The sequence below is a fragment of the Gopherus evgoodei genome, chromosome 7 (assembly GCF_007399415.2).
Source record: "Gopherus evgoodei ecotype Sinaloan lineage chromosome 7, rGopEvg1_v1.p, whole genome shotgun sequence".
Lineage (NCBI taxonomy): Eukaryota > Metazoa > Chordata > Testudines > Testudinidae > Gopherus > Gopherus evgoodei.
This window is the reverse complement of record NC_044328.1, coordinates 106,837,417-106,863,320: the sequence shown is the minus strand read 5'-3', so window position 1 is coordinate 106,863,320 and position 25,904 is coordinate 106,837,417. Positions and strand designations below refer to the sequence as shown.

The 25,904-nt window shown below is 43.3% G+C and overlaps 1 protein-coding gene across 2 annotated transcripts in view; it reads right to left on the bottom strand.

The window, feature by feature from the left end:
• NCKIPSD (NCK interacting protein with SH3 domain) overlaps positions 1–25,904 on the bottom strand; it is a 94,438-nt gene that overhangs the window by 28,873 nt on the left and 39,661 nt on the right. For both annotated transcript variants that reach the window (XM_030570058.1, XM_030570059.1), the window contains exons 3-5: positions 25,421–25,622; positions 15,132–15,219; positions 11,999–12,627 (exon numbers count right to left, since the gene is read on the bottom strand). In XM_030570058.1, coding sequence (XP_030425918.1) covers positions 11,999–12,627; positions 15,132–15,219; positions 25,421–25,622 — 919 coding nt within the window. The remainder of the gene's footprint in view (positions 1–11,998; positions 12,628–15,131; positions 15,220–25,420; positions 25,623–25,904) is intronic.

Here is a 25,904-nt window from a genome sequence, read left to right as displayed (position 1 = left end):
CGGTGGAGCAGACTGCTGAGATGAGTAAAAAAAAGAATTAAAAAGGCGCTTAAGGCGTGGGGCCTGATTCCGGGGAACTGGGCAAATCGGCCTAAAGCCAGCCTTGTCTATAAGACATAGTTTTGTCCCACAAAACTGAAAGTTCAGCCAGCAGCTCTTTGGATGTGATCCCAGCAATACAGTCCATTTTTCTCACACTCAAAACTAGCAGATTTTCATTTCATCTGCCAGTTGTGTCAATAATTAGTAACAGATTAGTTCATATTAGTACAGTACTTTGAAGATGTTAAAGCGCAGTAAGTGTTAAGTATTAGGATTGCTACCTTTTGGATTAACCTGTGCAGGAATCAATTCCTCTTAATTTGCTTAGGCTCTGCTTTTCTTTATATAGCCAAGTGAGATGACAGTGCACCATAGATTTATGAGTTTGTATGTAGACACAAAGATCAGTAAATCTTCCTTCAGCACAGATCTCTCTCTCAGATTATTAACAACATGTCTGGTAGTATTTACCATGTGCAAAACACTGCGTGTGCATGCACACACACACACGCTGAATCCTTGCCTTGAAGAGCTTACATTCTTGAGACAAAACAGAGAAATGGAAGGTAGGGGAAAGGCTAACAACTAAAGAGAAAGGTGGCAAGGTGACAGACAGCCATACCCTGACAATTTTATATGCCACTGTTTTCTATAAATGAAAGTTTACCATACATCTTAGCCACAAAAAACTAGTTCGCTTATAGCTATCATGGTAGAGGAGTCCTTAAGAGGACTCTGAATGAGGAGAGGGTATTGTCTTTGAAGATTAATTCAGGAAGAACATTCTATGATAAAGGGGCAGCACTGGAAGAATTGAGATGTCAGAGAAGAAGTGGAGAATGGGGACAGGTTGGGAGGGTACAACACCAGAAGAGGTAAGCATAGACTATCAGAAGGAGAAAAATTATTCAGGACCTTGAAGGCAAGAAGAAGCAGCTTGAACTTGATGAAATGGAGGGAGGAAGCCAGAAGAGGTTCAAAGATGGGAGTGACTTGGTCAGACTGATGGGCCACATTGATGGGAAAGGAAGTGGTTTACGAGGGAATAACAAATATTGCCCTTCTCTGTGCAATGAGAAAAGAGACACCTTCTCCCCCCCCCCGCCCCCATCATCACTACTTAAATTTGGGAACAGTTTATTTTTCACTACATGTATGATACAATGTGCACCGGGCCTTGGCCTCAAGAGAGACAGGTGAGGCCAAGAACGGAATCTAGTCACACTTCATTTTTGCCACTTTTGCTGCACCTCAGACAGTAAAACCTTTGAGCAGTAACTCACATTAAAAACCAGAGCAGCTTAAGTTCATATTAGAGGACAGAGCAGAAATCTTTTTTTAATAAAGCACAAATGCAGCCCAGTTCATCTCAAAGCATGCACTGGTAGCTGCCATAAGCACTTCAAAATGTCAAAGGACAAGCTATTGCCAATGCAGCTGAAACCTAGCAACCCTGAACTGAAAACTTGAGTGCAATGTTTAAGCTGTTTTATTAGAGAGACACTTGTTCATAATTTGCTTAGTGGCATTTGAGGTGTGAACTAATTAGGACTTTTTTTTTTACTACATAATTGAAGCACTGAATCAAAGCGTTCTTGTCGCTGTTAATTACACAATCTGTGTCAGGTTGAGATGATGAAGGAGGGAACGTGTTGGTTTAACTATTACAATCCACTACATACTCTTGAGAAAGGCATCTTGGGACACTGCGGAAGGACGAGTGGCCAGCTAGATTACCAGCAGGCTGGTATGAGACAGAGGGTGACTTTCAGAAACACAAAGCACAAACTGATTACAGTAACCATGCTAAACAGTGATTTAAATCACAGAATCAGAGGGTAGATGGAAGACACCTACTTGGTCACACCCTTCCCTTTGCCTGTGCAGGTTTGTTTCTTGCTGCACAAGCTCAGGTGCTTTGGCTAGCCCATTTTCAAGTGTCTCAAGTGACGGAACTTCACTGGGAGACTATTCTATATCCAAGGGCCAGCCCCTGTGAGGGGGTTAACTGTGACCGGTATCTCTTAGCAGGTGTCTAGAAATAGGCAGATTTGCTCTTAATAGAGTTAACAGTCGGGATGCCTTTTAAGATCGTCTACTTGTTTTGATAATTAACCCAAGCTCTTCTTAGCCTCTCAACACTCAAATCTCTGCCTTTATAATCCCCCCTCCATAGGCTTTCCAATTCCAATGAACATAAATCTGCTAATGGCCACGAATGAGATCAATCTCCTAACAAAATGCTCCAATCTGACTAGTAGAACCAGACCATGTGCTGTCTTAATGGAATCTCAGCACCATTCTCATCTCTCCCAGCCCCAGCAATGAGATCAGGTCTCTGTTTATTAAGCAGCTTGGCAGCTATTACAGCCCTGCACACACTCCACGAGGTCATTTCCAGGAATCAGACTGTTACTTGGGAAGGCAGCGGACACCTTCAGTGAGTGGATGTAACTGTTTTCATAATGAAATTTGCTTTGCATTTGTTTGTTGTTCTTAACAAAACAGCAGGTCCCTTCCAAATGGAAGGAGAACCATACGCTGCTGCAGGGCTTTCATTTCTGCTAAACAGAACATGATTATTTTCAGAAGCTTCTCTATTGCCACCTCATCCCCTCTGCTAACAAACAGATTGTCGATTCTGGTCTGCAAACTTGGCTGCAGAGCTGTTCTTCCTGCTTCTTCTTTCTTCTGTTTTTGTTCCTTTTCTACTTCTCCTTTCTCCCCAAGCCACCAGTTCTGGAAAATCACTGGTGCTTTGAGTACAAACACCTTCCCAGAGACTCTCCTCCAGATCAGCATACAGCAACAGTGGCTCCAACATACAGCAGCTCTTCAGGAGAGACACAAAAGGGACTCTTCTGCATTTCACTCTTTGCTGTTGTAACAAAGGCTGCACTCCATCCTTCACCAGAGAGGGGTAAACCCCCCTCAATAAGTAGCAGCTAATGCAGAGAAGAGCTGGTCTCCTCAACAGCTCTCCCCAGGAGACTCTAGTCCAGATTAACAGAGACAATTTAATTTATTGAGCCAAACTCTCCAGGGTAACCTCTCTGAACACATAACGCTTTCATTTAGGAGCAAGTTTTGCTCCCTGGCTGGGCATATAATAATTAGAGAAATCTTCACTGGAAATATAATCCAGTTAGAAAGCAGGATTGTTCTGCAGAGAGGCAGAGTCTGGTGTGTACAGACTCTGCAAGCGTGTCACAGGAAGAGAGAGGAGAGGAGTTACTTGGCTTTCGACCACCACATTAGCTACGCTTCAGTAACATCTTCCAGACTTCGGCATTCAGGTGTTCCAGCCATCTGTAGGCCAACAAACCTTCACTCCACAGATATATTCAGCAGCAGATTTCTCTGGCTGACGGCAGTCCTTGATCAAGAACTACCATGACAGGATGGTGCGCTAAGGGGAGGTCTGGCAATGACTTCCCCAAACAGGGCTACTTCCGTAGCAAATTATGAGCAAAAGGCCTCCTAAGCCCTAACAATTTTCAAAAAATATTCATGCCCTCTCTCTTAGTGAGATACTGCAGGAACCTTTCTCGGCCTGTGCCAAGAGCAAAGCTGCTGTACAAGTGTCTCCCAAGTGTTAACACTCCTGAGCTCCCCACGCTTCTGAACAAGCAAGGAGAACAAGCCTCCCTTACAAGGCTGCGAAAAGCTAAACGTGCGCAGAGTGGGAGAAATTTTTCAACAAGACGGAAATGTCATTCGTGTTAAGCAACAGAGACTTACAGAAGGAAACTGCATTCAGTGCAAAGGGCAGATTGCTTCCAGAAGCAGCAGAAGTGGAGCAACAGTTTGACAGTATCAGCAATGAGATTTGTCACGGCTAGTTACAGAATGAAAGGTAGTAAAGTTCACATACACACACTAAATGCATAATAACCCAGTGCCAGCAAGAATCCCTAGGAAGTTAATGGGTTTACACACTGGCACTTGTGACTCAGGGACCTCTTGATGCCAACCAGCAGGGTGCACAGTGTTACAGGGATCCCCTTGGTCCGGTTTCTAAATAAGTTTGTCAACGGGTGACATGTGAGGTCTCCACTGAAAGCCTGTTTCACGCTTAATCATTGCTAGAGGTATGTGTGGATAATATGTAGGGAGTTAAGTATATACACTGATAATTATGCTAGCTGGGGCTCGCCACCAGAAGGTAACAAACAGGTTTCTTTCAGGCAGGAAATGCTTACCTACTTGCCTAGCTACATGTAAACTACGTAATGTATATTTCACAATGGATGCCTGTTTACAGACAGAGCAAAATGCTAAATCAAGAGACTGCAAAATCTTCAAGAGAGATTCTCTGAAGGAAATAAATAAGCAGCATGGGGTATCCAGTTTACAAGTGAAGACAATGGATGGTTAGAACTACAGTAAAACCTGCCAAGAGCGACCTCTCATGGAAGTTAGCAAAAGTGATTGCTTGTAAGAGAGGTGGTCCCTCTGCAAAGGTTTGCACATCAGAGCGTGGTGATGTTCTGTGGCCTCTGCAAGTAGTGACTTGTGACAAGTGATCTCTCTTCAGGGGTGATCTCTAAGACAGGTTTTATGGTATAGCTGGGGATGCAGAAGTACATACAGGTATCCTTCACCTCGAGACAGGCAGCCTATTGGCTTGTCTTATGAACAGCGCATCGCACCCAATCTTGCTGTTTAACACTGGGAGAAAAACTTTGGGTGAGCTAACTTTTATGAGACAGGCAAATATCTTGTTAGCTAACACTTCTGCTGGAGCCTAAACTTATGTACCCATTTGTTTCCAATTTCCATTAGTTCTACTTGATTTTTCTCAAATCTCTATTCATACTTGTTTTCACTATACACAAATTTAAGTCCTGTAAGCTGAACTGAGAGGTGATCCTGAAGTGCAACTGGTAAACTGGTGTTCCACTGGTTTGGGAACAGTAAATTGGTGATTTCTGAGTGTGTACAGTGGAACAGGGTCTGACGCTTCAGGGGGTTGGTTGGAGGGCTCAGGGCTTGGAGCACACCTACTGCTGACGTGCGCAGGCTGTGTCCAAACAGGGTTCTAATGTAGTCTGGCCTCCCAGAAAGCATAGGGTCAAACCAAAATATCAGCTAGCTGTAAGCACGACTGGTTTAACATGACTTGTGCCAATTCACGCTGGCCATCCCACTTACGTTCGAACTCCTTTGACCAAAGTAGAGCTTACAGTACTGTCAACAGCTTTAAAACTTGATTTTAATGGAAGTGCAGATGGATCCTGACTTCTGTGTCGTACGTGGAACACTGTGACACTGCAATTTCACAGGAGACATAGATTAAACTTCTTCCAGACGAAAATGTAACCTACACTAGAAGGAAAAAATTAAACTATTCATACATCTTATAAGGTTCTAAGGTAACTAATCCCACAGATAGGGCATTGCTGCAGACAGCTCACTGAAGATTGTTCAATGTGCAGCTGCTCAAAAAAGCAAACAAGATACTAGGAGGAGTAAGGAATGGCATGGAGAAAAATAATATAATGCCATTATGTAATTTAATGATGCAGCCTCATCTGGAATCCTGCATGCAGTACTGGTCACCCCATCTAAAAAAAAAGATATTGCAGAATTAGAGGTGGCTCAGAGATGAGTAACAAGAATGATCAGGGCCTTGGAAAAACTCTCATAGGAAGAGAGAAGATTGCAATTGTTTGCCTTAGAAAGGAGATGAATAATAGGGGACATGATAAAAGTATATAAAATAATGTATTGTCAAGAGATGGTACATCAGGAGCTTCTGTTCTTGTAGTGACAGGGAGAACAAGGAGATATTAAATGAAATTATAAAGGTGTCAAATTCAAAAATGATAAAAGGAAATGATATTTCACACAATGTGTAGGCAGACTGTATAACTAGCTGTCACATAACAAGATAAATCACAGAAATGTAGGGCTGGAAGGGACACTTGAGGAGTTATCAAGTTCAGCCCTCTGTGCTGAGGAAGGACCAAGTAAACAGAGACCATCCCTGACAGATGTCTGTCCAACCTGTTCTTAAAACACCTCCCCAACAAATGTTGGGGATTATACAATCTCCCTTGGAAGCCTCTCTCAGTTCTTAACTACCCTCAGAGTTAGAAAGTTTTTCCTAATATCTAGCCTACATTTCCCTTGCTGCAGATAAGCAGTCCTACCGTCAGTGGACATGGAGAACAATTGATCACAGTCCTCTTTATAACAGCCTGTAACATATTTGAAGACTACTTAGTATCTCCCATTCCCAGTCTTTTTTCCAAGACTAAACATAGGAATTTTTTAAAAAACTGGGTAACAGGTCAGGTTTTTTAAATTTTATCATTTTTGTTGTACTCCTCTGGACTCTCTCCAATTTATCCACATCTTCCCTAAAGTGTGGTGCTGAGAACTGGACGTAGTACTCCAGCTGAGGCCTCACCAGTGCTGAATGGAGTAGGATAACCACCTCTTGTGTGTTACATATGATACACCTGTTAATACATCCCAGAATGCCATTAGCTTTTTTTTTTTTTTTTTTTTTTTGCAACTGCACCACACTGTTGGCTCACACTCATTTTGTGATCCATTATAACCCCTGGATACTTTGCAGCAGTACTACCACCTAGCCAGTTATGTCCCTTTTTGTATTTGTGCATTTGATTTTTCCTTTCTAAGTGTAGTACTTTGCATTTGGTCTTTATCAAATTTCATTTTGTTGATTTCAGACCCATCTTTCAATTTGCAAAGGTCGTCTTGAATTCCAATCCTGTCCTCCCAAGTACTTGAACACCTCCCACAATGGCATAATCTACAAATTTTACAAGCATATTCTCCACTCCATTATTCAAGTGATTAGTGAAAATATTGAATAATATTCAGACCCAGGACTAGCCCCTGCAGTAGTCCGCTAGACACACACTCCCACTGACAGTGAACTGTCGATAACTCCTCTGAGTATAGAGTTGCAACCAGTTACGCACCCACCTCATAGTAATTGCATCTAGACCACATTTCCCTGGTTTGCTTATGAGAATGTCATGTGGGACTGTGTCAAAAGCCACACTAAAAGGACAAGAACTCTGCAAGATTTAAAAAGGGACTAGTGGACATCTATATGGATAACAAGAATAACCAGAATTGCTGTAGTTAGACCTAACACAACCTTTGGAAGGGTAATGAACCTCAGGGTTTAAACCAATTCTAACTACTGGAGACCAGGATGAGTTCTAACATGGGGAGCAGATGATCCCTCTTACCCACTGGGATTCTCACACCTTCCTCTAAAGTATCTGGTTCTGGCTATCAGACACAGGACACTGGACGAGATGGATTTCTGGTCTGATAAAGTGTGGCAATTCCTATGCTTCTGAAGACTTCATACAGCAACCAAAGGAGGTAGGTCTTTACCCCTATTAGGTGACATCTTGTTCACCCCCACAATCCACCCGCTAAATGCAGAATTGTCCTTACAAAGCATTTGAGTGCTTTGTCTAGTCTATTTCTAGATTATTCAAGCAGTGCAGCACCTGGACTGGAGTCACACCATTTAAAATATATTGGATAGACAATTTTTCTTGTCTGATATTCAGCACAATTAATCCTCAGACCAACTCCTCCAATTCCTGAGACATGTGCTCCTATGCATGCCAATTCCAATATATCTTTCCAATAGACATTGCAGCAAATACTTTTGTAAAAGCAAGATTTTTCATCTTCCTTCATTCTCATCACCTATTAACTGTGTAATTCATTAAAAAAGGAGGCAGGACAAGAGGAGAGTGACCATAGCTTAGGCAATGTCAATGCTTGCTTGGGGAAGCCACTTAGGGAGATTTGCTGCTGTGACTCAGGTTTCCCAAAGGAAAACATTCTGTCTTGGTGTCATTTTATAATGGGAGGACCTCTAGGTATCCTGAGCACACACAGTGGTTGGTTAATTCTGCTTCCCCTTTTTAAGGGTTTAATGGGGAACTATGGCTCATTAGTAAACTGAGCTCACGCTTTTAGAAGTTACTCCCATTACAAAGTGAGCATCAGACATCCACCAGACTAACTTAGGGGAAATGAAATATCAGAGGCACAAGAGGTCATTTCCTCCTCCTAGATCAGTGCCTTGCACTGGGTTCTACAGAAGAGGAGCACTATACATGAATGGAAAATACACAAGCAATTCAATCTTCAGAAGAGCATGCTGGGAATAAGCTGGAGGTAACTGTCTAAAATTGATTTAGTAAACCAGTGATTTGACTTCAAATTAAAACTAGAAGAATAGAAGAAAGGGCACAACTAATTAAAGAATGTAATACAAAGCCTGAAATGAGCATGAGATTTACTATGGAGTACACTGATGCTTTAATCAATGATGTCTCACTTCACTTAAAAAAAAAAAAGACAGAATCCCCCCATGGATAAGTGTTTCTACTGTATGAAATGAAAGGAGAGGATCCAAAGAGTTTTATGAAGTGTTTTAAAAAATATGCCCTTGACTTAAAGCTGAAAACTGAGCCAAAGCCCTGTATATTGTGTCAGTTTGTAAATACAGTCCCCTTGGGAACATGGAATGATTTGGTATAATCAAGGATATAAGCTTATAACGATAATTATTTTTGGGCTTGTCCACATACAAAAGTTGTATTGTTTTAACTATACTTGTATAATGCAAACAGTACAACCCCGGCTAGTGTGGTACAACTAGTTATACAAGTACAAAGTTGCCAGTCCTACACAGTAATGTGAATAAACTCTACCAATATAAGAGACCTCTGTATCAGTGTAACTACATCACACTAGGAGATGTACTGGCATAACTATTTTTGTTAAAAAATATCCTCCTCTTAACCAGAATACTTATACTAGTACAAAAACTGTGTGTGTAGACCAGGCCTTGGTGTCTACCCTCAGAGAAATACTGCTGACGATATACTGATAGACTACATTTCTCTGGACTGGGGCACTGTCTTTTGTTCCTTGTACAATACCAAGTACAAAATGCAAATACATTGCTCCTCCTCCAATGAATTACAAAATTTAATCCCATGTTCCCTCTGATGTGGCCACAGCGATAAAACAGAAGAGGGATCCTACTTTCAGGAACTTGGCACACAGTCTTCACTTCCACAACGCAGAAAGTTGGCGATTCTTTGCAGAAAAAGAAGAAAAAAAATCTGTTTTCTCAGAGCATGATAAAGCTCAAAGTATTTTTAGAGGGTTGTTCAGGGTCCAAGGGAAAGGAAATTGAGCAAGGATTCATACAGCCTGGGCCAAATCCAGGACATCTGCATGATACATCAGTTACAAATTATTTCTGAATCTAGATCAGACAGTAAGTATATTATTGAGTCTGAAAACAATTACCCAATTGGTTGTGGCCACAAAAATGTGAGCTGTTATGATTACTTATGGGTGATCTTTCCAATGTATATAATTAACTGGATTATGATTTGATCTAAATTTTAAATACCAGTAGTTTTGCACATCTGAACATCTCTGAACAATTCACTGTAATTTTGCCATCAGCAATGGAACTGTAATCTTAGATGTTTATAGGGAATGTAGAATGCACTCTTTGTATTTAACAAGAGGGAGCTAAATTTATTATCGCTCTATTCAAAGGTAAAGGCTGCCTAGACACTTGTCTGTTTCAATGAGTACTGCAAAATGCAGTCTTCTTATTTTTGTCTGTGCACATATGTAATCAAGTGAGGTGGTGGGGGCTTGGTATTAGTTTATTAGGCATGGGTTGCAGATGGTGATATGACTCAAATGGCTTGGGAATTACTCCCTAAATGGGTTAAAAGAGGGCTGAAGAATGTATTGTGGAACAGCCCAATATAGAGAGCAATAGAGAAACTTTGTCTCGGGGAAAACTATTTGAATCTTTACGGTCCTCATGGGAAGACCAAAGAGCCTAAAAGGTGCGAAGTAAGTTTAGTGTATTCTGTGGTCACAAAAAATAAGGTGCTTAATTGTTAGAGTCACACGTTGCATAACTGTGCATACACTTACCCCTGCACTGTAATTCTAACACTGTTGGAGAAAGAAGTGGGTTTATGCACAGAAGTTCTTTATAAACATCTGTTCATTAGTCATGGTTCTATTTTCCCTCATTTACAGATGTTGCATTAATATTTGTTCCACTACTTGCAGAAAATAACTGCCACTCTTTAAAAAGGATCTGTACCACAATAACTTCTTCTCCAGTCCTGTGCTACCTCCATGTTTTTAAAAAAACTCTCAGAAAACTGACTGTTAATGGCTCAAGTTCTTTGGCTAATTCTCGTATGATGTTGGCATGCACAGTACCCAGGTCATATGACTAATATATTTACTTCTTCAGCTCATCCCTAAGTTATCCCCTAGCTGCTGCCCAGAACTAAAGCACCAACTCCTGTCTCTCCCCTACACAGGTACAGTATAGCAATGTTACTATTCCATTTATGCCCACCAGATCAGTCTTCATTATTTAGTATAAATCCCATCCCATTTTTCTTATTTTTCATTAGTTCTCTAATATTTCTCAGTTATTTACCACACGCTGAATGTTCACCAGTTGAGCTAAGCAAAAACTTTGCCTCTGCCCTTTCCTATCTAGGTTTAAAACACCTGCTAACCAGCCCCAGAAATTCTGATCGCAGGGTACCCAAAGTCAGACCTCATCCGAAAAAGCCTCAGTGCATCTCAAGCCTTCCTGAATCTCACACCTTGGTTTCTAACGTGTTTCCTTCAATTTTCACTCACACTAGGTACCATAAAACTCTTGGATCTTTTCAGTTGACCAAACCAATCTCCAGTTTTCTTCCTGGTACTGAAAGTCATTCTTGCGCCTTTCAGATCCCAACTCCCTCATGTTGTAGGCTCCCACATAAAGGATTTGGGTATTTCTATGTAAGGAGATCCACCATCCGGGAGGTAGCATGCTCTCCAGTGGCTTGTGTCTAGTCACACATGGCCAAGACATTGAATGACTCATCAGTAATGCTTGTTGAATCTTCCGTGGTGGCAGTTCCCTCTGCTTGCTTGCTTCGCCCTCACTAGTCGGGATATCTGTCCTCAGACTTGCCTCAATCTTATCCTCTCATTCACGGTTGGAAGAATGCTGAATTCAGAACTTCTGCTGAAAATTTCCATGCATTTGAAAAATCCAGCGAATGCTTGCAGACTTTAGGAAAGAGAAGTGATTCAGTGGTGGGCAACAGGGAGGCTAATACAACACACTGGCAGCCACTAGTTCTCTCTCCTTCATCCCTGCGGCAGTCACAGTATGGGAAATAAACTCCATGGAGAAATGCTCCACCACCATCTCCTTCTCCTCTGGGAGAGCAGCCAGTTTATACTTTGTCCATATGTAGCCATCCCCAGCTTCATAAAGAAACAGGACCAAAGTACAATTCCCCAGAGTGCATTGGATCCTGCTGTATTTGTGCCCATTGACATCTTACTGCTAGCACTAACCTCTAGATCTAGAAACTCTATCCCCCCAGCTCTGCTCCTACCAACTCACCTGTTTGTTGTTAGTGTCACAGGACTCAAACTATTAATCCTCCATCCCTTCATATGTAGTCTCCTGTAATGCCCAGCTCCCCTCCAGCCTACACACAGTGCTTCTAGAACCCAAGCTGATCACCAAACAGCTCTCAATACCTGCTTCTTCTTTTCATTCACTTATTCCCCCAAAGATTCAGTTCTTACTTTCATAGCCTGTCTGGAATAATATCCTGCACAATGTACCAGACTACCATTTCCCTGCTTGTCGCTAGCTAAACCTACCTGAGTTATTTTTTCCTAACTCGCTCACTCCTCCCTGAAACCCCCTCACCTCTGTTTACTCACTCATTTTATTTTAATTTGGACTCGTCTCCTCTCACTTGATTTGGCTTCTGAGCTCCAGGAGCAAACTGCAAAATATTACTTCAATCACATTTTAATATTTTGCCCAGTCCCTGTATGGTCCCCTTTTGCCAGAGCTCAGCATTTCCTTTACCTTACTTTCCACCAATGAGATGAGGATCTGCTCCATGATGTTACTGGTTGCTGGGATGGAGCTCTGAATGTGGCCAATCACTACACCGATAGCAACCCGTGACAGCTCATAGCTGAGGTGGGTGTTCCTGCGCACCAGCTCAATCAGTTCAGCACCTATTGTCTTTGGCACAGACACTGCCTGGCTGCTGGATTCTGATGCCAACAGCTCCAAAGTAGCTGCCTTCTTATCATCAAGGCAAAGAGAGTTGAAGGCTTCTAAGCCCCCGGATGGAGCTGGAGCAGTCGTCTTGACTTGCAGATTCTTCTCCCCATCCATAGGGAGAGCCCTCTGACCCGCTGTTTCAACAGGAGGTCCTGGGGCAGCCTTCTTGGTCTGGGGAGATTTGGTTGCACCACCCTTTGTTGAAGTCCCATGCTTCAGGTGGGCTGAAGGGCTAATATCCAAGCTGCGTGATATTGTGGTGTGGGCACTCCTTCTGGGGACAGGGGGAGGGGTGTTGGTGGGGCTGGAAGTGGCTGTTGGGAGAACTGTTTCTGATGCAGTGGAACCAGTGTACAAGGTATCCAAGGAAGTTGTACTTATAGAGGAGGCACTGGAAATGGACCCAGAGGTGATTTCAACAGCATCTGAAAAGGAACAATTAAAAGGCCTTAGCAACAGCATCAAAGAAAAAAAGAAAAACAAACTGCCGCAGCAGAATCCATTAAGAAGCTCATTGTGCATGCTACCAAAGCGGTTTAACTTCTCTTCCTGGCTCACTTATCTCAAAGCAAAATTGTATTAGGTCTCTCTTGAGCATTCCAGTAAAATAACCCCTTCAGGAAGGGGAAGAAAGCTGTTCTATAGAGATTCTCTTCAAAAGGCTCACTGTAACTAGAGAGAGGAATCTTTTTCCCCTGGTTTAGACAATAACTTCCCCCTCCTCCCCCAAATATACTGCATGCATGTAGCCAGTACTTTTTTGATTGATGTATCTGAAAATTTCCAGGTACATAAGATTACTCATTGCGGCAAACCTCCTCCTTCTGTAAAGATCCTTCCCTGCAGCACTAACTGTACGCTCTGCTTGGCGTCAACAGCAAGAAAAAAGCATTTGGCTGACAGGAACCTGTTGTCCGCTTTCTGCACTCAAGGTAATCGGATTATAAACCTGTTAGCTCATACTGTCCTTTCCCACCCAGTCAGGAGTACTTGCTAGAGTATATTTCTGAGTGCTTTCTCCTGTCTAGTTTTGGCTAACTCTAGCAATGGTACTTATATCACTTCTCTAGGGAAACACTAGTCCACTGTCTAACCAACCTTACTGCTAGGATGTTTTTCCTAACATCTAGCTTACATTTTTCATTACTCATATACTTTGTCCTATAACTTGTAAAAATGGGGCTGCGGATATTTTCATCCAACACCCAACCTCTCATAGCTTGGCCAGGAAGATAGTTACTTGGGTAAAAAGTGGCATCAATCAGCTACTTTCTGTGAAGATATTTGAGATCTGTAGGAGAGTTAAAATTCTGCTTTAGGCACACCTTGATTCCCAAGGTGAATGGATTCTAATTTTGCATGCTGCATGAACGTACCTCCAGCCAACACTGCTCCTTATTAACTCCTGCTTATCCGTAGAAAATAATCTCCTTAGGCAACGAACACCCTCCCAAACTGAAGAGGCAGAGCCTCTTCAAGACCCTTCTGTTTTTTCTGCTAGCCCTGGGTGATGTTTTGGTAATCTCACAATCTTACTCCCAAGTCGAAAGTCAGAACACGAGTTGCATATCCGTGGCTAAGAAGCCCGTCAATAGGCCTCTACCCCTATGAATAAGGCAACAGTGGGATTGGCTACGCCAACTGTTCAGGCCAAAGACATGTGGGGCTGAATAAGAGCTCACATCTCCCACAGAGATCTCTACCATTCTTCATTTTCCTCCTCCTCCTTCTGAAGATGATCATCCACGTACTTCCAGTAGACTTAATTGAATCAAGGAAACAGATAATGGATTCAAGAGAATCATTCCCAAGGGTAGAACTTCTCAGTGTGGAATGGTTCAGTACCATGAAGCAAGTTGCTGCCTGTTCCAAACTTCAATGAACTGCCCAGAATGAAACAGATCTGTCCTGCACAGCTCATTTACAGGGCATTAATAAATCCTGGACTGAGCTTGGGGACAGCAACCCATCATGACAATGTAACTGTATGAGCACAATGTAGCACTGGGGCAATACACAACCACCACAATATGAACTGTGTCACAACGAAATAACTTTCACTCCCTGCTCCTCTACCCCATAGGTTTAACCTCTAAAGGTTGCAAATTAATTTTTTTGCTTAGTATTGCCAGTAGCACTCCACTGATCAGTACTGCAAGTTCTCACTACCAACACAGTTACTGTGTTTGCAGCACGTGCACCTCTGTTCTTCTCCTGGGTTAGGGGTGAAGACACCACACTCCTGTCTTTTGCACAGGCAAGCCACCAACTATGCAAAAGTCTGACTGATGTGGCCATTATACAACCAAAGAGCTAGATGGACAGCTATCAAAAAGCTTTTACTTAACGGAGACTTTCGACATTGCATTAATAGTGAGTGCCCCCTGGTGATCTAATGGCATCATCACATCCAGACTGGAAAAAAAACCAACACAAATTCTCATGCTGCTTTGTTGAAAGATCCCTATGATACTCCTGAGAGAAAACTTATACAAGAACCCCAAAACTCTGGTCATATGCTTGTCAGAAAAACTATACAACCAAACAGAATATTCTAAAGTTTCTTCTGTAAACACTGTCTTCCCCCAAAATTAATCAACTTATGAAGTCCAGAGAACACCACACCCAGCATCCAATGCACTCACAGTTGCTGGGAGAAGAAGCCATAGGTGCCAGTCAGACACAAATCATGCTTTAGGACCAGGGAAGGACATAGGGAAACACTAGTCCTCAACACTGGAATTTTAGGATTAAAATTGTGATGGAAATTTCAGCCTAGAGTCACCTGAGCAGAAATCCAAGAGATGCTTTTCTGAGGTGCAGACCAAAACCAGCCAGAATTGCTGCTACTATTACACATCATCTTATATTTTAGTTCAGTGTTGTCTGCCTCTTACCCAAAATAAAAAAACAAAGAGCTTTTCCTTACTTCTAATGGGTGCTTCCATCTGCGCATTCTTGCATTTCTCTGGTGGCGGGGGTGTGACAGGAGCAGCACGTCGGGGCTGTGGCGGGATCTAAAAGGGAACATTTTAGAACAATCAAAGGAGGTTGACAGTAAAGATACACTTCCTATTATAAAACCTTTGTGTGTGTGTTAATTTGTCCTTAATATCTTTATGGAATGATGAGAGAGATGTAATAGGCGGCTTCCTGCAAGAACAAAGCAGAAACTCTGAAACCTTGCTTTATTTCCTCCCCTTGACAGGAAAAGCAGCCCTTGTTTAATTGCTATGTTCAGCAGCACACAGTATTTGTGTCACATAGACCTGTCAAGCATTTACTCTTTTCTTATTCCAGATGCAATCCCACACGTTCACTATGACTTTACAGTGATCTCAACAGCCCCACAGAGGCAGCAACAGTGTGCATATTTAAACACACTTTTGGAGAGATCCATTACATCAGCTACAAATATCCTTGCAGAAAGACAAAGCCAAGGACTGGAGCTACGTAAATTCCTTCCTAATTCATACTTCCATGGATAGCAATTTCTTACACAGAGAGTGAGAAACTAGGGCTAGAGTAGCTGTATTGCCACAACCCCTGTGTTGTTCCCTGCTGCAAGAAGTTTCAACAAGAGAGCTTCACAAAACTCCCTACAGCTAGTACTTCCCATCTAATTCTCTCCTCCTGGCAATGACTGTGGGTGGAATAACCGTGATTCCTCATGACTCCCAAATTCTCACCTTCTCTTATGGATACAGGAACCTCATCATGATTAACCATCTTTATTGCTTAGCGTTTGCATGACTGTAGTTTGCTCCATGTAAGACTACGACCCCAGACCAGTGAGAAACTGCAGCCAGCACTGAAAATAGCAGCCAACTTAAGTGGTGTTTCCCTCAAGGAAAGGCATTGCACCAGAACTCACTGAACTGCACAGACTGATCTCTATGTGGAAACTAAAGATGTTGTTTTGGACCTACAAAGACATATTGTTTGGGGCCTGACTGCCTGAAAGATGCCTCTATCCTTATGTGATACTGCAATGGCTGCACTCAGGAGAAGTGCTCACACTGGAATCCTCGGATCAGATGGCAGGCATTGGTGCCAGTGGTCTCAATGAGGTGCACTAGACTCCAGCTTGGTCCCACAGAGCCCTGATTGACAACAATGAGGTCATGCTACAACACTCATTTTTTCCAGACTTCCTCTTTAATGGTATTTGGGAGGAGAGGATTTTATATTGATGGGCTGGGAAGGCAGCTGCCTTTTTTGACACACTGAATTTCTGTGTGTTTTATAATGCCTGTAAAGCAAACAGTGGGGTCAAGAGTTCAAAATCATGAACCGGGCTCTCCAAAATAAGGAGATTTTAAGAGAAGTTTTAGTTTCTTTTTACTCAGCTTGCTTATGAGCCAACTGGGGACACACGTTCAAAGTTTTTCTCTGCAACCATGAGGGCCAGAAACTTTTGTTCCAAATGAAACCCGAGATACTCCCATAACATGATTCCTCTAGCAGCAAGAGCATTATGAAAATGTCGCAAGACTTGCAACGTAATTGCGAAAGTTGGCAACGCTGCCCTGAACAAGGCATGTTAGAAATCTGAATGAATAAGAGCCCCAAATAGCATACAAAGCTCTAATAGGACTACAGTGGCATAGGGCTAACCACAACCTGGCCCCACCATGCTCCATCTCAATTGCAGCACTAGGAGCACATCCCCAGCAACATTAGCAGCTTCAAGAACACAAAGATTGCTCTTCTTGGAAAGTCTATCTCTGAAGGCTAATAGTGACACCATTCTTGAAGAGACCCTTCACCAGATAGATCACCACAATGCACTCCACACAGGCTGCTCTACTTGGAAGTCCCAGCTGCCTGCTCAATGATGTTTCATTTCACCTGTGCTCTGCAATCTGTGCTGGCTTTTTTTCCCCTCTGGGTTCAATTAAGGTGTCAGCCTTACCCTCTAAACAGTAAACTAATTAGGTTCTGGTTACTTCAGACATAACCCCTCTCCTCATACAACACAGTGAAAGTGGAGATCAAATGGCAGCACTCAAGCTTCTGCTTAAACAGAAAGGGGGTTTTGGTTTGGAAGCAGATTCTTCTCAATGAAAGATTCTTGACTGTGGAATCTGCTTTCTCTCTCTCTCAATTCAGGGCCTGAATTTACTAAGATCCAGACCATGCTGCTGCAGGTTGAAGGCTTGTTTCTCAAGGCAGAATTGGCCAGAATCCAGCACCATACCTACTTGCCTTTTAAAAATTATTAGTCTTTGGCCCTAAGCGACTGCACAGCTGTGAGAAGTACAATTACAACAGAGGAGGCCTCTGTAAAATGCTGGCAGAAGGCCCTCCCAGGCTCTCCTAAGTGCAGCTGTGCTAAGGTCAGCCCCATCTTTATAGCCATGAAACTGCTTAGCTCAGCACAATCACACCTACATAGGAGGTAGGTTTTGGCAACCTGCTTCAGTTAGTTTATAAGATCAGCATGCCACTACTTGGGGGCAGCAAGGGAAAGGGCTCAATCTAGGACACTTTACTGGCTCCACTGACCCTCCCAAATTTGCCACATATTTGACCCCTACTATTATAGAGTAGTGTTTGTACAGCACTCAAAGTGTCATGGAACATAACCTATACATGGAGCTCTAGAAATTTTTCCTGACACGGGGTGGAAAGAAAAAGTGATTGCTGCAGAATCTAACCTTTGTTTTAAGGTTATCTTTCAAAAATAAGCCTTGAGTCCTCACAGTTGCGAGGGGAATGTGAACAAGGCAGGGCCATCTTCCTGAATGTGCAAAGAGAACACCCGAAACCTCTCCTGTTTGGCAAAGCTGTGAGCAGTAGCAGAGGTGCTGGGTGTTCTCTATGCACACTGAGGAAGATGACTCCACTGTGACAGACTCCCCTGCCTTGAGCACATTTGAAAGGCTTACCTTCACAACTGAGTACTGTTAAGTGGGCAGCAGTGAGAGTTTCGCTGATACCCCTTTAATTCTGAATAACTCAGTGAAAGGTGTCAATCAGGTGGATTCATGTTGCTGATGGGTGGCAAAGCTGTGAACAGCAGCACAGGTAGGATTCCCAATGAGAGGAGTCTGGAAGAGGGATAGAACAGTAGATACACTTCCCTTCTTACTCCTGTACCCTGGGCACCAAGAAGTTGAGCAGGTTAGGGCAGGCAGACGCACACCAACAGTCAAGGTGACATCCCCTTCCCGTCCAGCAGGGAGTGAGAAAAGGCCGAGCAAGAGGCTTCAAATTGATCTGACACCTGCTATATGGAGACTTACATAAAAAAAAAATGCCTCCAGGCAGAGCCCACGAAGACCCCTGTAAGATTCTCAGCTGGCCCCCGATTCCCAGGAGCTGGGGTGCTGGACTTCTCTGCAAGGGAGAGGGACTCCCAAGTCCATTCATTCCTGACCTTTTCTGTGTCCATCACTTCCTTCCTTCCAGACACATGCAGGATTTTTCTCTGGCCAGACAGGGCAAGAGTGCTGCAGGAACTAATCAATACTTCTCCAAGCACTGTCTGGGAAGAGAAGGGGGGCACCGGAGAGTGAAACTCCTATCCCACAAGGCTGGGTAGTAAGAGATCAAGATTGATCCTCAAACTCCGAAAATTTGAAGTTGTGCAGTTCTTGTGCTCATTTTAAAACAAGTATAATATACTCTAGCAAAGTTTTGCTAGGATGGACACTACTGTATATAACAAAGCCTTGAAGAGCAGGAGCACAATTAGTTTATACTCAGGAAAATAGCTTGTTGAGCATAAACAAATAGCGGCTTTTATAACTCTTCCAGTTTCTAAGGCTTCAAACTTCCCCTATTGTGTTAGGTAGTCAAAATTAAATGGCAAAAAAAACTTCAATAAGGGAGAGTTAAAGTTGCTTGGTGGTAGCTCAAGCCCTTCTAAAATGTTGAATTTAGCCATACTCAGACTTCTGAAAACCAGGACATATAGAGTTAAAGTAAACACCCACATAACCTTAACTCTGCCCCCTGGAGCTAGCAACAGCCACTGGGAATTATCTGTATGAACTGCAGCTGCCTTCACTGTGTTGAGTGTAGTTGTATTGAATGACAGCGGAATAGGCTGGAGCAGATTGGAAGAATGGTGACTGTAATATGAGGAGATCTGGGTTTGAGTCCTTCCCATGTGTTATCGAAAGAGAGAAGTGCATGTGTACCTTGAGGTTCCTATCTGCATTATTTCAATACAGAATTGTGTAGGCTGTTGGTAGCAGGGCACTAGGGCCTTCTTGCCATGGGTACTGGCAGTAGTGAAGTGGGATATTAGAGCAGACTGTGGAGTTAATGCTGGTTAGGCTTAGGTGGCATCCTGTGTGCAAGTGTGAAGGGATTATAAAAGAGTAGGAAGTGGTTCTTAAATGTTAAAAGTGTGGTATTCTGTCCAGAGAGTAGACTCAGTGTTTGAGGGTAGGGAGAGTGCAAGTAGCACCTGTCCACTACAGTGAAAAGGCAATGGGAGGATGTGTGTTAGGGTTATCAGGCCATAACTCTGCCCTTATATGAGTTAAAGTTATGTGGGCATTTACTTTAACTCTGTATTTCCTTGTTTTCAGAAGTTTGAGTTTTGCTCAATTTGACGTTCTGGAACGGCACAAGCTATGGCCAGGTAACCTTAACTCTATGCTAAAGTGTTTTGCCATTTAATTTCCTCATTTTTTAAATAGAAATAATTGTTTGTTGTTAGGAGTTAATGGTCATTTAGACAGTTGTAGTTCTCAACTACGATTGCAGCTGATATGCTACTGTGGCTAGGTAATAATTGAAAGACAGCTTTTCTACAGTGCTTTTCATCACCAGATCTCAAAGAACTTTACATCACTATCCATATTTTACAGCTGGGAAACTGAGGCACGGAGCAGTGGAAGAGCTAGGAAGAGACCAGTCCAGTGGTCTTCCTACTAGACCACACAACTGCTGTGTGATTCTTCAATGCTCCTTCCTTCTCTTGCACATTTTGTTACAGTGGGCTGGGGATAATCGCCATGCTCGGAGATGTTTGCAACGTGTAGTTACCAAGAAGGCCAGTGAGAGAAACCTCATCCTGACTTTTGTCCCAAAACCGTGCCAATTTCATTACGTGATGGTTATAGTAACTTTAAGCAAGTGAGAAAGAGAGACTGGTGTGTGTGTCTCTTGTTCTTTGCTCCTGCCCCACCAATCCCCACAACATGTAGTCCCCAGCCCACTTTTTAGCTCCCCTCACCTCTCAACCCAAAAAGCCATTAGCTGGCACCACAGAAACCATTGACATGTAAGAAGTTGCTCCTTGCAGTGTCCTGCCTTACCCTACCACTGCTTAAACACATTGCAGGAAGCAGCTTACTGGAGGGCCACACACTATCTTGGCTATGTAGCCCAAACTGCACAACGAGCTAGGGCCTTCGCTCACGCTGCCAGCTGGGATTCCTGCCCTTGCTTCAGCCAGGCTTCCCGGTCTTGCCTGAGGTGCACCCAGTCTGCCTCTCCTCCAAATCATGTCCCTGCTGCACATTGAACAGCCTCCCCACCCCACACAGGAGTGGTGTGTAGCTTAACTATTTCCTGAGTTTCAGCTGTGTAAATCTGTGTTACCTTCATTCCCTCCCACCCCAGATCACACTGAGGGTCAGGAAGAGAAGCTAAGACACCCCTCAAGAGGAGCATGATCCCCCATATCCCAAACCACACAGTGGGCAGAGAGAGGGGCTCAGATTCCTGCAGAGGGGTGGGACTCCCCCAGATCACAGCATTCACAGGGAACGGGAGAATTCAGGATTGAGAGCCACCCCACTACTAAACCCCCAACTTCCTGTTACCCCTCCCATTCTCCAACCTCTCTCATCTTCTCACCCCCATCACCAATTCCTACCCCCAATTTAAGGCCCCCAATCCTTTTACCCCTCTCTTACTACCCATTCCTGTTTATCCCCCCATAATACCTGTATCACTCGCTGCAGACCTAACCCCCTCTCCCCCGTTACCATACCATCTTATCTTGCGCCCCGAATCACCCCTCCCCACCCTCTAAATGGTCTCAAGTGTAGTTTCTTTTCTTTTTAAAAATAGTTTCATTCCCTTCTGAATATTCTGTTGTACTCAGATTATATTTTTCAAAAAAACTTACAAGGGGCAGATTTTTACCAAAAGTTTACAGTTCATTCTCAGACTTCTGCCCAGGGTTGATTTCAAAGTTGCTAGATCCTGTGAATTTAATGAAATGCTGTTTTTTCCTTGGGGCTGTATCTTGGGAACCCCTTGCTCAAATGACCCAACATTTGGGGTATGTCTACACTGGAAACTTCAAAGCGCTGCTGCAGGAACGCTCCGGCGGCAGTACTTTGAAGTGTGAGTGTGGCTGCACATGGGCACTGGGAGAGAGGTCTTCCAGCACTCCTGGTAATCCACCTCCATGAGGGGATTGGCTCCCAGCACCTGGAGCTTGTCTACACTAGAGCTTTAAAGTGCTCAGACTTGCTGAGCTCAGGGAGGTGATTTTTCACACCCCATAGCCAGCAAGTGAAAGTGCTATAAAATGTAAGTGTAGACAAGCCCTTGGATTACAACCACCACCCTACACTCCCATGAGACATAACAAATTTCAAGCCAATCCAAGTAAGCACACCAATTCCCGAGCACTAAGAAGAGTCATCCTTTTAACAGGAAGGGCTTCTAACCTAATCTAGAGCAGAGCTGCTGCTCAATTTTGTAATACCGCATAAAACTGAAGGGAAAATGAAGTGGGGGGACCTCTACATACCATCAGCAACTCAGCAGGCTCAGAGAGGTGTTAAGTGGCCCAGGCATCTCAGTGAGATGTTCCCAGCTGAAACAATACCTGATGGAGATGTCTTAAATACCAACACCACCCACTGATGTGAATGGAGCAGTTCAAAGAAAGAACCTAAGTTTCACTTGGCAGCAAGAATCCCATGATGCTCTGCAGGTAAGTTATTTTCAGGAGTGGAATTTTACTAAGCAATAAACTTTTGAAATTGCTGCAAGAGATATTTTAGGGATATTAGCCACAAAATGTGCACAAAAGAGTTAACAACGCTACCCCAAAACAGAAATAAGCAATGACTAACCATAAGGTACTGAGGCAGTTGTAAAGTTACAAGGGAACAGAAAATCTTAGAAAATGACCTAAGATAAGAAATAGGTACCAAAAAGGAGGAAATAGACAAGTATTGGAATGAGAAACACAAAAGAGTAATATGGGTATAACAGCCCTGAGAAAGAGGAAGTAGACACCATCCACAGTCTGGACTGACAACAAGTATGTTTGGGGAAGGGCTTCTGCAGCTGTTGGTATCTCATGCCTCCCTGGGCAGGTGCTGTCTTTGTTAAACCAACAAATCCAAACAAAGCTGATTTATCTGAAGTTTGTTATTAATAAACTAACCTGGACTTGAGAGAACCCCTCTCACTAATCACATTTACAATTTTTACAAGTATTAGTTATCAATTGGATGTTAATTATCAATGAATTATTAATCAGTTAACAACAGTGTTCCCCCCCCCCTCTCCTGGAGAGTTTATGATATGTGTCAAGCATGAATGTTCTCAGCTCCCCACCCTAGTCTCAGCAGTATGTTCTTGGTGCATACCTGTTTGAGCTCCCCATCCAGAGGGGAAGAACTTCCCCAGATCCTGACTCACATGGGAGGGGGGAAAGGGGCTCAGACAACCCTAGAAAGACAAGCCCCCTCAAATCTGACTCTGGAGGGCGCAGGGTTGGATGCTCACATCCCCATAGATGGGCAGGAGCCTCATATTCTGGCACATACACACAGATGAAAGGCTCATACATCACCAGGGGGCAGAGATGCCAGATTTCAGCTCACATGGGGGATAGGGAGATGGAGGGAGGGTATAACCTAAGATATGTGAGCCAGGTTCTGGAGGAAGGTTGCCTAAGTGAGGGGGTCACATCCCTGTGGATGGGCCAGGTGGCCTAGATCATGACATACACATGGGAGGGGAATGTGGGGCTGACAGGTGCCTCTGCCCCATTCCTCCTCAGAGTGCTCGGGGTAGTGCTCAGATTCGATGACTAACACACACTTGGACACCCAGGTCCTGTGATGTAGAGGTAGTTTTCCGAGAGTTAGCCTCTCTCTGCACATAAAAAAAAACGAGGAGTCCTTGTGGCACCTTAGAGATTAAACACATTTATTTGGGCATAAGCTTTCGTGGGCTAAAATCCACTTCACTGTATTCCATTAGGTGGGCGATGAGGCATGCGAGACTTAGCTTGCCTAATTGGAGAAGCAAACTCTTTTTGAAACAACATTTTAATTTGATTTCCCTCAAAGGCTGGTGGGCACCAAGCACTCTGTTTGGGTAACCCTTGTCACTCAGTCCCTGGTACAATGATGTGAGCCCTGATCTGATCTGTCTGTCGGCAAAAAACGTGTCAACTTGAAGAAAAGCGGTCTTTTCTCCATGGGCTGTAACTCAGGAACACCTTGGTTAAAAGGCTCCAAATTTAGATCACTGACGGTGCCCCATGTCTCCATGAGATGTATCAAATTTCAACAAAATTTGATTAACAATATGGATTTCAGAGCACTTAGAACAGTCAAGCTTTAAACAGAAAACTGGCCTTAACCTTAATTCTAGCAGAGATGTCACTCTGCTATAATGCTCTAGATTTTTCTCCTCCTCCATAGGAATTGGTGCTCACATGACTACCTTAGGCCGATGAATTAAAGAAGTGCCCAGCTACACTCTCCATTCAGTTTAGCCTTTGAGAAGCAAGGAGGCAGCAGCACTGTTAAAGTATAAATCACCCACCAAAATCTTGCCAAAAGTTACAGTATGTGCAACAACAGGACTTAACTAGAAACCCACAGCAGTCAAAAGGTGTCTCCCTGTAAGCCTCTGCTCCTCTCAAACACCACAGGAAAGGGTTTAAAATGCACTTTCCATCTAAGGCAGCTTTAGAAGCAGAAAGGAGGAAATTACCTTACAGACAGGGTAGTGTGGCTTTTGCTTTTTGGCATAAGGTGTGGGAGGGATATTTCTGCTCCATTTTGTATTTTCACAGCATATCAGAAATATCCCCATCCAGGGGTTATTATAATCTAATTAGCTTTTCAACATGGATAAGCACATTCTAATGAGAACACACCCCAAGTTGTCAGTCTCTCATCCATCACAGATGGGCACTGTTCCCTCTTAAGTCAAAGAATTTATGTTCCTTTGGATCTTCCCTGCAGCCAGGTGAGTGCAGACTTACAAAAGAAGATGGGAATCCAGCATTACTTGGAGGTTTGTCACACCATTTGGCTATCCTAAAAAAGCATAGCTGGTTTTCTCCTTTATCAGAGGGCTTTAGAACTGGGTCAGTTTGGCTGCCTACAGGGGCAGAGTACTGGGGCAGAGAATGTTAGCAAGCCTGTAGACCAGCCCCTTTTTATCTCCATAGACTTACGTTTCCTTATTAAGTCAGTAACAAGCTCCTCCTATCAGCAGTGACGGGGTAATGGTGCCACTATAAACTCTCATCTTGGACAGATGCAGCAACCCTACACCAACATGTCCCATTTGCGTGAGGGAAACTCCCATCTCTTTGCTACGTCCAACCATGTAATCAGTTACATAACCTACTCCAAACAATTGCTGCTAAGTCTGTCCTGGCCTGTCTCTTTGAAGACTTGTTGACGGCTCACAGTAATTTGGTTCCATTTAGATAGAATTCTGCTTTTAAGTCACATTTCCAGTGTTTTCCTCCTCTAATTCGTTACTACTAGGGATGTTCACAAGAAAACAGGATCTTCATAACTTGAGCACAGGAATAAGCAGATACACAGAGGAATTCCTAAGGAACAGAGATCCTGTTTTTGTGCAGATTTAATAAGGAGGAAATAAAAGCACAGAAAAAAAAATGACCTAAGCAGAACTGTCTCTAAAAACAATGTATTTCAAAGTATTCTCTGATGAATCAGTAGCTCTTTAAAAAGGTGTCAAGAAAGAGCCAGTAACACAAACTAGAGAAGATCTTGCACGTTTACATAGTCTTGTATCCTCAGGGATCCCAATGGGCTTTATAAATGTAAAGAATACACAGAGATCATACCAGCCGTGCCTGGGATGGGACACAGCAACTGTATAGTAGCAAATAGTGAAGCTACACTATAGCTCAAGGCAACAAGTGTGACTAAAACTGCACAGGGAATATTATGTATGATACGAGAGGGAGGGACCCTTTAAGGAAGAATTTAGAAGAGGCCAAGATGCTGTTACCTGGTAAAGACCTTCATCATCCTCTTGGATCTCTGTGTTTGGCAGGCTGTGATGTCGCTCATAACCTGTCCGGCACATGCCATTGGGCTGTCGTGCTAAATCCAAATGGTGATCACTGGACGATGGGGTCATAATCATTCCCTGACTGGCTGGTGAGTGACCTTTCCGTGACACAGTCTCCTTCCGATGATGGATCAGTTTCCTGGCAGATGGAATGGAAACAGGGGCATTAGGGACATGGGTGAAGCAATGAAGTCAGTACCCAATGCCAAGAAGCTTAAGTCTGAAACTGGACTGTGGTTACAATAGACGTCTCCATAGTACGGATCTTTACTGAGGATAGAATAAGTCCAACTCCACTGAACTACTAAGGAAGCACCTCTCAAAGAGGAAGGAAGGGTCTTTGTAAAAAGCACATGATTTGTGAATCAGGGTTCACAGATGTATCTACACTTCATAGTACAGAGGGCTAGTTGTTCTGCCA